Source organism: Aspergillus welwitschiae (genome assembly GCF_003344945.1).
Source record: "Aspergillus welwitschiae strain CBS 139.54b unplaced genomic scaffold BDQ94scaffold_1, whole genome shotgun sequence".
NCBI classification, from domain to species: domain Eukaryota; kingdom Fungi; phylum Ascomycota; class Eurotiomycetes; order Eurotiales; family Aspergillaceae; genus Aspergillus; species Aspergillus welwitschiae.
Genome location: NW_020798695.1, coordinates 1,958,824 through 1,972,686, shown reverse-complemented (window position 1 = coordinate 1,972,686; position 13,863 = coordinate 1,958,824). Strand labels below are relative to the sequence as shown.

Sequence of the window (13,863 nt, the reverse complement as noted above, 5' to 3'; positions counted from 1 at the left end):
CAATCGGAGAATGGGGGATCATCTGGACCGAGCTGTCTGTGGCAGCATGGTTGGGGAAGTTGTGATACAGTAGAAGTCATGTCGGGTTTTTATGTGATGTAGTTTATACTACTACTATTTTTGGTTGATGTTTTCTTGTAGATTACATGCGAAATCAACAATGCCAGCAGCTGCTGGAAGTTTCATTTGTTCGTGCCATTCGGATACTACCCTGATTTTTTTTTTTTTTTTTTTTTTTTTTTTTTTTTTTTTTTTTTTTTTTTTTTTTTTTTTTTTTTTTTTTTTTTTTTTTTTTTTTTTTTTTTCATCTACCATTCCTAAGTCAATAGGGATAATAGTACTCCGCATTTAGTAATGTGAATTGAGGTCCATGAGCTATCAAAGGAGTAATAGTAGTTATATTGGCAAAAGCAGTCTCACTTCAATGATTAGCACAATTGCCAGGACCGATAAATCCACCCTACAGCATGATGAAGGATTGAGTGCCAGTTCAATGAAGGTCTGGCCAAATCCCCCCCGGAGATTTATATATAAAAAAAGTAGCAATTGAGGTCATGTGATAGCGCCTACACCAAACCCAATCCGAGCATTTACTACATTACTTACTAAATAGTATCTACAGTAGTACCAAGCACTGTAAGCAGCAAAGACTGCATACAGGCGAAAAATAAAATTAGGCAGGGAGTGGGGCCCCGCCAGCAAGGGTAGTTTGAAAGGACACAGTTGGGTTGAAGAAGCTCCCATCCAAATGCGGCCGAAACGACCTACCTGACCGTTCAGAAAAGGAAAGTAAGACGAGGGAGGCGTGCCCAGGCAAGTCGGAAATCCGGGTAGCTTTCTGCGGTACTATAAAACAAACGGTATACCGTATGCTTGACTAAATGCAGGTAAGTAAGGTAATAGATAAGGGTGCGCGGGCGCGCCCAACGAACAACGAACGGCAGGTCTGGAATGTGGCATGCAGGGTGGACGGACGGCATTTGCTTCTGCAGTGTCGGGTGTTCCGAACGAATCCGAGTCGTGGGATATAGAATGTGTTGTGCCTGTGATAGGTAGTAGTATACAGTAGTTAGGTGAGGTAGTAGGAAGAGTTGAGACTGGGTTACTATGGCGTGTGATACGGGGTGCGCTGCTTGTGCAGATCAAGAGCCAACAATGACGACCGGAACGGGGAGGTACCGCGTTGAAACCTGTTTCGGTGGGGGAAAGGAGGGAGTCTGACGAAGTGCGTGTGGTGGACGGCCGCCGCGGGTCTGGATCCAGTTGTTGCTGTGCTGTGTGTAGGTACGCCTTAGGCATGCATACACATGCTTCCCATCGGGATCTTGTAGCAATAGGTAAATCTGGTTAGGGGTCCTTTGTTTCGGCGGACAGGGTATATTTCTTCGATGGGAATTGGCTGATGATATAGATGCTTGGCAATTGAGCTTTCGGGGCAAATAGTTCTAGTGAGGTCATACTCGAAAGGCGAATGATTACATAGATGACCATATTGGAAGCTGAACCTGTTGATCTTCTCCGCTCAGTTTGGGGAGGACCACAACGGTTCCTGGGGCAGTTGCTTCGTATACCTGAATAGGGATAGATGGCAGATCAATGTCGTGGCTAGTTGATGATGGGCGGGCTTGGGGTTTCTGCTGGCTTGTTTGCTGTCTTGCTTGCTTGCGTTGCTTGGGGACCATTTCGTGTCGGTGGGTGTGATTTATTGAGGTGGTCCCTAGGAAGGTCAAGTCCGGTCGAAGACGTCACCACCCGGGAGTTAGATTTGGGGGCGGCCCTGCCGTGGCGGTTCACTATACGGACGGAGAAATGTAGGCAGGCGGCATGATTCCCATTTCCATGGACGCATACTGAGCCTATCGTTTAATATTCTCCAGGGAGGGATAGGGAAGTCTGAAGCGATTTGAATTCATCGATGGATCGGTATCGTGGTTCTCAGGTTGGATAATTAATCCTACTATATTTTGGCGCGTCTGGACTGGTCCGAGCAGAAGAAGAGTATTGGAGTTAGCCGGAACGCCAGGACGATAGCCGGGAGAATTGGTCCCGTGGCCCCCCCCCAGCCCAGCTGCTAGGCTTCCCTTCACCCCAGCCAAGCCGAACCGAGTATCCGGATTGTAAAATTTCTCCGTAAATCACAGGGCCGAACGAGGTCGCCTCCCCCATGTCTCTCTGCCTAATGGAGAATGGTACAGCGGCACGCTAGAAGGTCGCCAGTCAGGGGAGCCGACGGTCTAGAAGGCCGAAGTAAAATGTGATTGCAAATGGAGGGAAGGGGACAACACATCCATTGAGATGGATGGCAAGTAGTCACTTGATCTCTACTAGTATGTACGGTTAGTTTACGTGTGTGCTCCCGTGCTTGAGAACCGGGGTGAACTGTGAAGGGAACTAGATACTACTATTACTACTCAGAATGGATTGAAGATCTCAAGCGCAACAGCACAGCAGGGACTATCCGAAAAGGAGAATTATCCATTCGGTGTTCAAGTGATCAGAAAGAAACAGAGTAAAAAAAGGAAAGAATATTGGAGCCAGGGGTCGAAAGGCCCTGGTCTAGATCGTCGATTGCTTGAACAACGCGTGAAAAGGGACTAGCGGGAGAAAAATGGACATTGTCATGTGCTCGATCGACAGGAATCTAGTAATCCATCTAGTCAATGTAGAAGCGCAGAAACCCGTAGTAGCGGAGTCGGAGACTCACCCGCAGAGCCCCTCTTTTTTTCTTGCGCGTTTCGCCTTCAAGTCGCGACATTATCCATTCAGCGCCGACCCCGCCGTTCTGGTTGTTGAGTCGGGATCCTTGGCAGGGATTGTTGTCAAGGGGGGCGGGTGTTGAAGGGGCGCAAGACGAGAAGACGGTCTACGGTCTCTGGGGCAGATGGACCGGAGATCCATTGGGCTCTAGGGATGCCGATTGTAGATCGTCGAGGGGACATGTCGGTATACAGGCATTCATACATTGCATCCTGAATTGTCCAGTCGTTTAGGTCGGGCAGGCTTACGTATCGATGTACGATGCATTGATCTGGCGTCTGCGGGTTTTTCTTGGTAATCAAACAAGGAATCGGAATGATAGATCAGAATCGCGATTGATTGTTTAATGTCACCATTGAATATGGGATTGGGCGCGAAACAATTAATCACACCAATGAGACCAGCGACATCGGGAATAACAACAATAATAAGACCAATATCAAATCAATATCACTATGAATATTAACATCTGCCATGTTTCACATCGCAATCTGAGCAGGCCGGTCAGCCCTTAATTGCTTGTTTTGGACCCAATGGAATCCTGGATGTTCTTTTCCATATGGCTCCGTGTTCGCGGGTGGTTCTAGGCACAGACGCTAGCTAATGCGGGTGGAGGGATTGTCCTGGAAACAGAAATCCATGGAATTTTTATGGGTCCGCCATGAGTGTCATGTGGGAGTCCAGCGACTATTCTTAGCGCTTGTCTAACTCTGGAATACTACCTACTCGGTCTGCTGGGTCGGATACCTTGCCGATGAGGGAGAAAGAGGAAGAGAAAGAGGAAATGAATGATCTGTGAATTGTGAAACCTTGTCGGCACTATATCCGTGCTTTTGGGTCAAGATAATATGTCGTGACAGCTGGAGATGATTACATTTGCATAACGTTTCTCATTTTACAATCAATCAATGATCTATCAACGTTTACCGTAGTATTTTGAACTCTCAACAAAAGAGAAATCGAATGAGAAAGAAGAAAAAAAGAATAAAAGAAAAAGGTTCAATGGAGAAATTGGAATCCATCCACACCTGCCAGGTACTACTGTATTCAGTTGTATCTACTCCAGAATCCGTAACGCCGATGGAAGCCCACCGAATAAGCTAAAGAGATAAGAATGGCGAGTGACCAGGGGTAAACCTTCCTAAAATCACCCAGAAGGCATGGTTGCCATCCGCGTAAGGGGGGAGACCGGAGAACCTTCACAAGTGTTCGACAAGAAAAGACCAACGGGGGGGGCATGAGGGAGGGGCGGGTGTCAATGCTGACGACGGGCAGTGGTCGTCTGATCAGAAAAAAAATGATGAGAAGGGCCCAGAAGGGGAGGAAGGAAGGCAAGATTAGTGGGAAGTGGAAGGGGGATTTGCCCATTGATTGCTGGCTGCGTTTTTCCCAGTCCTTCCTTTTTCCCTTTTTCCCTTTTTTCCCTTTTTCTTTTCCCTCTTTTTTTTCTTTCCCCCACGCCCCCACTTCTCCGCCATGGACGAACGGGGATGCGCATCCAGCAGATTGCCAGATTGGGTACTCGCCGCTAGTCCATTGCACCTGCTCTTCTGACCCTCTTGTCTGTATCTGTATTGGTATTGAGTGTCCTGCGGCGCCCCCCCTCCTCCTCCTCTCTCCTCTACTACCTCCTTCTAGGTTTCCCCGGGCTAGTCCAGTCGATAGCAGCAGGTACTGGTACGGTACTAGCGATCTAGGTCGGATGGACTCGACTCGACTTGGACCTTACTTTCCGGCAGGAATACCACCTAGACCCAGGGGATTCCCCGGAACAAGCTATGCATGACCCAAATCCTATCTGGGGGGTGAAATTTTTAATAATTTGATTGAAAAGGGAAAAAATTGAGGGACTACCACGCAAAGAATAAAATAAAAATAAAATAAAAATTTAGGGAATAAATTATCAGCAACCCCGAGGGACAACGTGAACAAGAAAAAGGTCCCACCGAGTTGGATAAAGAGTCTCCCTCATCCTGCCTCCAGCATCTTTTGAGCCAGATTTGATTGATTCCCTTCCGTTCTGTTCTCCCTGCCCTTCCCTTCTTCCTCCCGTCGCCACACCCCAATAAACCACACCCGGTCTTATCCTCTCTCTCTGCCTCTCTGTGACCTCATACCTCTGCGGGACACTCTCCTCTCAACTCTCTCCAGCCTTTCAGCGGTCTACCCACACCTGGCGCGTCCTCTTGTTTCTCCAGATTCGTCTCGGATCGCTCTCCACCCAATCGGTTATCACGCATACGTCACCATCCGTCGCGCTGGGTCCTTGCTCTCTTACTTGCTCGCTGCTCTCATACTTGCACACTCTGGATCTGTACTACTTGCGCGCTACTACTGGCCTGCTGCAACTGCCGCCACCGGGCCTTCTCTTTTCGTAGTTCCAGCCTTACCTACTATTCCCCTCTCGTCCGTCTTTTAAGTATCGGACTTGGGACGTAATCCTGTTTTCCTCCTCCTTTCTATTTCAATACCGCCACGATTTCTCCAATCGGTTCTTCCCTTTTTCAGGCTCTGCCTTCCTGGTCACTTCTATCCTCCCTCTTTAGGAAATCAGAAGTCGGAGCCTCAAAAGCCCCTCCCATCGCACAAATGCAGAAATCACCCACCATCACTTTTGACTCTATCAGTCTTCCCGATCCTCTCAACCCCCCCACCAAGAAGACCAGAACGCCACCAATTACTACCTCCAAAATGAGGAATCCTTTCGATATGGCCGACCTGGACTCCGCCGTCGAACAGGAAGAACCCCAGCCTTTCATGGATATTCACGCCTACCAGTCGCATGATGGCAATCGCTCCCTCTTACAACCCAACGAAAACCGTCACAGTATGAAGGATCGCTTTATCGGTGCCATTGACACTGGTACCACCAGCTCCCGTTTCATCATCTTCGACTGCACTGGTGTTCCTGTGGCCAAGTACCAGATGGAATTCCGCCAAATCCACGAGAAATCAGGGTAAGTCTTTTACGAGCGTTCCACCTAGTCCGTCTTCATCACGCTTATGTCTATTCGCTACTTCTTAGATGGCACGAACAAGACCCCTTCGAACTTGTCGATTCCGTATACACCTGCATTGAAGAGGCTATGAAGACCTTCCTCGCACTCGGCCACTCCCGGGACGATATCGAGGCTATTGGTATTACCAGTCAACGTGAGACAACCGTGTGCTGGGATTGGGAGACTGGCGAGCCTCTACACCACGCAATCGCGTGGCCAGATACCAGAACCACTGGGCTGGTTCGAGAACTCAAGACAAAGGAGGGTGCGGATGAGCTGTCAAACATTTGCGGCCTTCCCCTATCGACCTACCCTTCCTCCATCACCCTCATGTGGATGCTCCGCAACCTCCCCGAGGTTAAGAGGGCATATGATGAGGGCCGCCTTGCTTTTGGTACCATCGACACCTGGCTGATATATAACCTGAACGGTGGCCCGGAGGGCGGCCGGCTGGTGACTGACGTCACCAACGCCTCACGAACCATGTTCATGAACCTCGAAACGCTTGATTACGATGATAAGTTGTTGAAATTCTTCGAAATTGATCGGAACAAGATTAGACTGCCGAAGATTCTCCCTTCGTCTGACCCGGAGGGCTACGGATGGGTTAGAGACGGCCCGCTTGAGGGCATTCCTATCACAAGCTGTCTCGGAGATCAGTCTGCAGCCTTGGTCGGTCACTGTGCCTTCACGCCTGGATCTGCGAAGAACACCTATGGCACGGGCTGTTTCCTTCTCTACAACGTTGGTGAGAAGCCAGTTATCTCCAAGCATGGCTTGCTTGGCACCGTGGGCTTCCAGCTGGGCAAGCACCGCAAGCCAGTGTATGCCTTGGAGGGCAGTGTCGCTGTTGCTGGAAGTGGTATCTCTTTCCTGATGAACAACATGGGTTTCTTCCGTGATTCCCGCAAAGTCAGTGAGGTCGCTGCGACCGTCCCCGACAGTGGCGGCTGTGTCTTCGTGACGGCCTTCAGTGGTCTGTTCGCACCCTACTGGATTGATGATGCCAAGGGAACCATCTGTAAGTTCACCACGCTTTCTTTACCATTTGTGGGAGAAAGATCTTTACTGACTCTATCTCAGTTGGTATCACCCAGCACACCCAGCGTGGACACATTGCACGAGCCACCATGGAAGCGGCCTGCTTCCAGACCAAGGCCATCTTGGATGCCATGGAGATGGACAGTGGTCACAAATTGTCGGAATTGGCCGTCGATGGCGGTATGAGCAATTCCGATATTTGCATGCAGGTAGGTTACTCACATGACTCTTGTCACTTGACGAGCGGAAACTAATCCCCCTTCTTAGACTCAAGCCGATATCATTCAGATTCCCGTTGAACGCCCGGCCATGCACGAGACGACGGCGCTGGGAGCCGCGATCGCAGCTGGCTTTGCAGTCAACATCTGGAAGGATTTCAGCGAGCTCAAGGACATGAACCGGGCCAACCGCACTACCTTCCTTCCCCATGCCTCTCCAGTGCAGAGCAAGAAGATGTACCGTCAATGGAGCAAAGCCGTCGAGATGTCGCGTGGCTGGCTCGACACGAACGAGTCGGAAGAAGAAGAAGAAGGACAGAACGGTGCATAGTATCCTTCTTAATCCCGCGTCATAGAACGGTGGCTTTGTGTCTTTTTAAACATTTGATTCAGCGATTTAGCGTCTTGATTTTCTCATTGCTTTGCACTCGGGGTTACGGCATGGCTACTAGGGTCCGGGGTTCGGCCTGGCACAGGTTCAATTTCTCTGGGGATACCTGGATTCCGCATCAGGTACATTATCGGTATATATAGCTGCACGGTACTTACCTTATACATATTCATGTCATTGATATTTCTTTCAGATAGATATAATGGGAATGACGTCTGATGATGAACATAGTACTGAACATTAGATGTAGCTACAATTACCTATTCGAAACTACTAGATGAAGAACATAGATACATCGGCATCACACTCGACTTCTACAGTCCAGTAAAAGAGTATAAAAATATTGAAGTTGACCTGCCCCAACATGAAGCATAAGATTCATAGTGATCTGTATGTATGGTATGGTATCACAACTAACCCACAAAAACAATAGCAATAAATAAAAGACACCTCTGATCCAAACCATAACCCAGCATAGTAGAAAATAATGTATATAATCAGTGTTAAGGGCAAGTATCTATCTACCTCCCCTCCGCCCTCTCCACCAACTGATCCTCCAACCCCATAGGCTCCCACATCTCCTTAGCCTTCTTATTCTGCACCCAGACCACATCGCCCTGCACGAACGCCACAACACCTCCCTTACCCGTCGCGCTAGCCGTAATGCGGAACAAAGGCTGACCGTTTTGCGGATGCGCTTCACGCAACGGCAGCATGATGAGGCCTTGTTCCATGCACCAGGATTCAAGAATATCTTTGAAGGCGACTTCTTCGATGATTTTGGGTTTGCGGGATTGTTGTTGTTGTTTTTCTTGTTCTGCCGCTGTTGTCGTGGCGGCGGGTTTGGTTGTTGAGGGGTGTTCGGTGGTAGATGAAGGAGGAGGAAGTTCAGCAGCGGCACGGTCGCCGAGTTGGGAGGCGAGGTCTATAGTTTGGAGGCCCTTGTTCCATTCATCATCGACGATAGTGAGGTCGTTGATATCGGTGGGGATTTGGGTGCGCCACCAGGTGAACCATTCGGCGACTTCTTCGTAGTTGGGGTCGTTGGTGAGCCAGATGTAGAGGATGTTGTGCCATTTGGGGAAAAATTCGGCGACGAGGAGAAGACCCATGACGTTGGGTTTGAAGAAGACTTTCCATTTCAGGACGTTTTCGAGGGCCGTGAGGTCTTGGTCTTGCGGGTTGACTTCGAAGTCTTCGCGAAGGTGGCGGCCTAGGCGGGGGAGGAGGTGGTTGCGGAGACAGATGTCGAATTCGGAGCCTAGGGCGTCGCGCCAGAGTTCGATGCCGTTAATTAGCCCCTTGTTGAGGTCCCAGCTGTCGAGGACGACGCGGAATTTGCGCTTCGCGTCGGAGAGTAGGCCCGTGGGTTGCTTGGGGTTGGTGTGCCGCTCGTCGAGGTATTGGAGCCAGGTGAAGAGCCACCAGGGGAAGCGGGAACTGTTGGAGGATGAGTTGTGGTGACGGCGGCTGCTGCTTCGGGGTTTCCATTCTTTCAGACCGTTGGAGAGCTTTGGTACGACGAGTTGGTCGAGGACGTTGGTGTAGACGAAGGGGGGGAGGAGCTCTTTCCAGGCGACTATGAGGGAGGTTGCTGGGGCGGGCTCGTATACGTCCCAGTCGTTGAGGAGGGCGGAGCGCACGCGGGGCAGCCATAAGGTGTAGATCATGGTCTCGTAGGGGGAGGTGGATTGTCGCTGGGTGTGCTCGTTGTTGGCCTTTCGAAGGAGTAGGGGCTGGAGACGACGGAGGTTGGATACGAGGAACGTCGGGTCCCTGAGAGGCTCCCATTCTTCCATCGCTTGGCGGAAAAGAGGATGGATGGCTGCGACGGCCGTTTCTGGCAGTCGGTATTCATCAATCTCGCTGCGGTACTTGATCTCCATGGACTCCAGCTTATCGGTGATTTCGTCGAACTTTGCTCGAGTGTCTTCCTTCTGGAAGATCTCTAGTTGCCCGATGGCTGTGACGAGCTCAGACAGCTGGTCGACCTTGAGCTGATTTGTATCAAGTTGTTCCACGACCTGGGCTTCCTCTAGCTCGATGTACTTTTTCCGCTCTGTCAGACCCTTCCACTCGTCTGCAAACGCCTCTAGGTCGTTCCGAGCACGTTGCGCGATTTTCCAGGCTTCTCCCTCGCCTTGAGTAACGAATGTTTGCGGCGTCATCAGACCAGCTGTAGACGTGAGCACCTTCTGGTCCTTCCCAGTCGCATCGATCAGCGACTTCAGCACGTTCGGAACTTCCAAGCCCTCCATATCCTTTTCCATCTCGCGCGCAGTTCGGAACTGGGGCTTCGCGCGAGCCACTGGTGTCCCTGTCCCGCTCCGGCCCTCTCGTTTACGCTCCTCCTTCTTTTTCCGTCGCCTCTTGCGCTCTTCATCTGAGCTATCCTCGACGGACTCGCCCCGGAGAGCTGCTGCCCGCTTTTCCTCTTCTCGCGCTTGCTTTGTCTTCTCACGGACCGCACCCAGACCGGCACCTGTAGGACGAGCCTGGGCCTCGATCGGGTTGACGATACCTTGACAGGAAGAACCCAAACCCTGTCCCTCGACGTAACCCATCTTGGCCATCATGCGCGCGGCGAAGGAGTTGCCTCCGGACATTCCTTTGCCAGCATTGTTGCCTCCGCCTTTCATCGCTGACTGCGCGGTGTTGTTCCGGGGATTGCGACGAGAGCTTCCCAGCCCGCCGTGAGAAGGAGGCGACTCAGAGCGAGACGACGCGCGAGCAAAACCGCGAAAGCCCATGGTTGGGCGGTAATCTTCTTCTTCCTCTTCATCGGAGCTCATGTCGGCGATTTTGCGTTTCTGGCCGGCGTATGGCGAGGACGAGGGGGACTCCATGGCCGGGCTTGAGGACAAAAGGCAACACAAAGGAAGGAATCGAGATTCACGGCGAGGAAGTCGAGAGAAAGCCCGGCAGCATGACGGAGATCCTGATTGAGTATGAATGGATGAAGCTAAAAGATGGTGGATCCAAATGCCGGGAAACTTCGGCGCGGGGAAATGCGCCCTCCGAAGAAACAAGCCGTTATGACGTTGAACTTCTTCATCTCTCCTTCTTCCTTCTTCTTCCTTTTTCCCTTCAGCAACTCTCCTCTCATCCCTCTAAACACCCCCGGGTCTATAGTAATAGTGCATCTTGCTCTGTTCTAATTATCGCTCACAATGGCTGCTTCCCTCGTCCGCACCTCTGCCCGTACGGCCCTGCGCGCCGGAGCTTCGGCTACTCCCAGAACTGCCGGCATGGCGGGCTTGACCTTTGCCCGCGGCAAGGCTACTCTCCCTGACCTGTCCTGTATGCATCCAGCTGCCATTCTCGAGACGCATAAATCTTGAAGTCACCGAACTGACTCCCTGTAGACGACTATGGCGCTCTCGAGCCCTCCATCTCCGGCAAGATCATGGAGCTTCACCACAAGAACCACCACCAGACCTACGTCAACAGCTACAACACTGCCATTGAGCAGCTCCAGGAGGCCCAGCACAAGAACGACATTGCGGCCCAGATTGCCCTCAAGCCCCTGATCAATTTCCACGGTGGTGGTCACCTGAACCACACCCTCTTCTGGGAGAACCTTGCTCCCAAGAGCGCTGGCGGTGGTGAGCCCCCGTCCGGTGCCCTGTCGACTGCCATCAACGACACCTTCGGCAGCCTGGAGGAGTTCCAGAACAAGATGAACGCTGCTCTTGCTGCTATCCAGGGTAGCGGCTGGGCCTGGCTCGTCAAGGACAAGCAGACCGGTCACATTGGCATCAAGGCCTACTCCGTAAGGATGCGCCATGCATGCGAAGAAAGTATTCGAGTTGGCTAACAATTTCACAGAACCAGGACCCCGTTGTCGGTCAGTTCCAGCCCCTGCTGGGTATTGACGCCTGGGAGCATGCCTACTAGTAAGTGCACCTGACCCAACCCGTTGAAATTATCAGGAGCTAATATTGTCTATCTAGCCTCCAATACCAGAACCGCAAGGCCGAGTACTTCAAGGCCATCTGGGAGGTCATCAACTGGAAGGCCGTGGAGAAGCGCTTCTCCGCGTAAAGCTTTCCTTATGATATGAACTGTATATTGACGCGGCTTGATTAGCGATTGTGGATCTGCGTATTATGTGTACTATGGATTTGGAACTAATCAGGCTCAACCCGATGCCCTAATGCAAATTCCGTATTAATGGCACTCTTCTCTTCTTTTTATCCTCTCCGTAAACAAATAGACCCTTGTTCCTCATCAGCCACAGTGGCTGAAGCTCGGCAGGTGGCGGATGGCAGCTCCGTAACATCCGGTAAACGTAATACAGCGCCGATCATGTTTCACATTCGCTGCATCGCCGGCTTCATCTTCATCTTTATCTTCTTTTTGTCCTCCCATCTCCTCCGCTTCTTACTCCATTCTCCCCCATGTCTGATGACAGTCCGGGAGAAAGGCGCGGCTTCCGGGCCTTCTTCGCCAACGCTCTCCGGCCCAAGAAATCCCGGCAAGTCTTGCGCAAGGGCTACAGCGCATCCACTCCAGACCTCCGAGCCGGCTTCAAGCGGCCCAGCACTACCAGCGAAGATGTCCCTCCGCTGCCCTCCCTGGCGCCATTGGAGGCACATCGCCTCAAATACCGAGAACTCAACGCCAACAAAGACACCCAGCTCGGTGAAAGCCGCGATCACACCGAACTCCTGCACGCCATCGGCGTCCAGGATCTCGATCCCTCAGACCCTTACGCCAACCGCGCCGAGTTCGACAACCGTCCTCCTGGCGAGCCCGTAATCGCCAGTCTCCCCCCGATCCTCTGGGAAGAGATTTGCTCCTATCTCACGCTCGCAGACCAAGCCAGTCTCGCCTTCGCCAGCAAAACCCTCCGTTCCAAGCTCGCCCCGCTCCAACCCTGGCAAGCCCTCAACCACCCTTCCAACCGCGAATACCGCTCCGACTTCCTCGTCTCCCAAGATTGCTACCTCCCCCATCATCTCCTCTGCTTTCCATGCGCCCGCTACCACCGTCGCACCCAAGAGGGCCATGAGAAACTTCAACCCGCCCATGTCATCAATCCTCTCTTCAACTGCCCCAACATGCGCAACACCCTCCTCCCGCCCCCTCGTCACCGCATCACCCACGGCCGCACCCTCCCCTTCAGCTTCGTCCAACTCGTCATGCGCGCCCACAAATTCTCCCCTTCTTACGGCCTCGCCCCGGAATCCCTCTCCCGCCGCTGGCGCCGCGACGACTGGTCCCACCACACCCGCTTCCACATCCACAAAGGCCACCTGCTAATGCGGGTCATCAGCACCCGCTTCGCAGACCCAGACCTTCCCCCCAGCTCACAACGTCTTCTCCTCTACTCCCGCGAAGACTACTGGCCGTACTTCTCCGCGTGCGCGCACTGGCGCGACGGCGAACTCATGAACGTGTGCAAATGTGCCCTCACTCATGTCCCCGCACCCCGCGACACCTCTGCCCTACAGGGCCTCGAACACCGCGCCAAGGATATCATGGCGCGGCGCATCCATAACCCTTACTCAATTGCCACTCTATGCGGGAAATGTCGCCCCATGCGCCGCTGTCCGGAGTGTCCGTCTGAATATCTCGTCGAGATCAAGTTAACCGAGGATCGCGCGGACCCACGCGCGCTGCACTTCCGACATGCGATTGTGGTTACGCGGTGGTGTGATCTGGGCGATGGGACGTCGCCGCGGCTGTCGAGGGAATGGGCAGCGTGTAATGGGTTGCTGGAGGGGTATGATTCGTTTCAGATGCTGGGGAAGCGGTCTATTTCGGGGATTTTCGAATCTTCGATTACGGATGATACGTTACCTGGGCAGAGGATTATATCGATGAATCCGAAGGGGAAGAAAAGGGGTGAGGATGGGACGGGGTGGTATTGATTTTTCCCCTCCTCAAAATTCTGGAGTTTTGGGTATCGTGTACGGGAATTTTTTTCATGTGGTTAGGTTTGCGGATTGCATTGGGTATGGCGGATAACGTACTACTTTTACTACTCACATGGCATTATATAGATTGACACACGCAGGCTAGGGTAGGCTGGAATAGGCAGGACAGGACAGGACAGGACAGGCGTGTAAGGAGTACTCTACCATCTTGTTGCATTATTATAAAACGGTGTCTGTTTTACTGACTACTAAAAGTAGTTGGGAATCATACATCAATCTATCTAGATCTACATCTTCTTATTCGATTACAGATCATCGCATCTTACTACTTACTAGAAAAGACATGTATTAAGATTAACTATCTAGGAGTAGGAAACGTCCCTCCCACATCTCAGTAAGCGGTCTTTACTAGATACGACTTACTAGTATTCCATCCACACTGGCTGGTAAATGCTCAATCACTGTATGACGAGATGGACTATACCTCAATGCCGTCCTTTTTCTGATACAATTGAATGCCATGCTCGAGTGGGTAGTATACTCTGCCTGTTATTGTTGGTGGCAAGTGCAATGAC

The 13,863-nt window shown here is 51.7% G+C and overlaps 5 protein-coding genes across 5 annotated transcripts; 3 read left to right on the top strand and 2 right to left on the bottom strand.

Moving 5' to 3' along the window:
* Positions 1 to 294: 294 nt before the first annotated feature.
* On the bottom strand, positions 295 to 843 carry BDQ94DRAFT_133537 (uncharacterized protein). The gene has a single exon (XM_026764302.1). It carries the CDS (start codon positions 742 to 744, stop codon positions 553 to 555), a length of 192 nt encoding a protein of 63 aa, XP_026632740.1. The 5' UTR covers positions 745 to 843; the 3' UTR covers positions 295 to 552.
* Positions 844 to 5,448: 4,605 nt separating this feature from the next.
* On the top strand, positions 5,449 to 7,346 carry BDQ94DRAFT_165398 (glycerol kinase; the record flags this gene model as incomplete). The annotated part of the gene is made up of 4 exons (XM_026770294.1): positions 5,449 to 5,714; positions 5,783 to 6,777; positions 6,840 to 7,006; positions 7,065 to 7,346. The coding sequence occupies 4 exons, from the start codon at positions 5,449 to 5,451 to the stop codon at positions 7,344 to 7,346; spliced, it is 1,710 nt and encodes a 569-aa protein (XP_026632739.1).
* Positions 7,347 to 7,738: 392 nt separating this feature from the next.
* BDQ94DRAFT_7927 (putative G-patch domain protein (TFIP11)) lies at positions 7,739 to 10,318 on the bottom strand. The gene has a single exon (XM_026776566.1). The coding sequence runs from the start codon at positions 10,250 to 10,252 to the stop codon at positions 7,928 to 7,930; it is 2,325 nt and encodes a 774-aa protein (XP_026632738.1). The 5' UTR covers positions 10,253 to 10,318; the 3' UTR covers positions 7,739 to 7,927.
* A 173-nt stretch (positions 10,319 to 10,491) lies between these two features.
* Positions 10,492 to 11,602, top strand: sod2 (superoxide dismutase sodB). Its single transcript, XM_026776564.1, has 4 exons — positions 10,492 to 10,706; positions 10,772 to 11,178; positions 11,235 to 11,302; positions 11,360 to 11,602. Exons 1-4 carry the CDS (start codon positions 10,577 to 10,579, stop codon positions 11,448 to 11,450), a joined length of 696 nt encoding a protein of 231 aa, XP_026632737.1. The 5' UTR covers positions 10,492 to 10,576; the 3' UTR covers positions 11,451 to 11,602.
* Positions 11,603 to 11,770: 168 nt separating this feature from the next.
* BDQ94DRAFT_133532 (uncharacterized protein) lies at positions 11,771 to 13,609 on the top strand. Its single transcript, XM_026764301.1, has one exon. It carries the CDS (start codon positions 11,807 to 11,809, stop codon positions 13,280 to 13,282), a length of 1,476 nt encoding a protein of 491 aa, XP_026632736.1. The 5' UTR covers positions 11,771 to 11,806; the 3' UTR covers positions 13,283 to 13,609.
* The last annotated feature ends 254 nt before the right edge of the window (positions 13,610 to 13,863 follow it).

Excerpts from the sequence above, each read along its gene's own strand:
- BDQ94DRAFT_133537 (XM_026764302.1), bottom strand. The coding sequence starts at position 744 with ATGGGAGCTTCTTCAACCCAACTGTGTCCTTTCAAACTACCCTTGCTG.
- BDQ94DRAFT_133532 (XM_026764301.1), top strand. The coding sequence starts at position 11,807 with ATGTCTGATGACAGTCCGGGAGAAAGGCGCGGCTTCCGGGCCTTCTTC.
- sod2 (XM_026776564.1), top strand. The coding sequence starts at position 10,577 with ATGGCTGCTTCCCTCGTCCGCACCTCTGCCCGTACGGCCCTGCGCGCC. Across the intron at positions 10,707-10,771 it reads TACTCTCCCTGACCTGTCCT|ACGACTATGGCGCTCTCGAG; the intron begins GTATGCATCCAG and ends GACTCCCTGTAG. Across the intron at positions 11,303-11,359 it reads GCCTGGGAGCATGCCTACTA|CCTCCAATACCAGAACCGCA; the intron begins GTAAGTGCACCT and ends TTGTCTATCTAG.
- BDQ94DRAFT_7927 (XM_026776566.1), bottom strand. The coding sequence starts at position 10,252 with ATGGAGTCCCCCTCGTCCTCGCCATACGCCGGCCAGAAACGCAAAATC.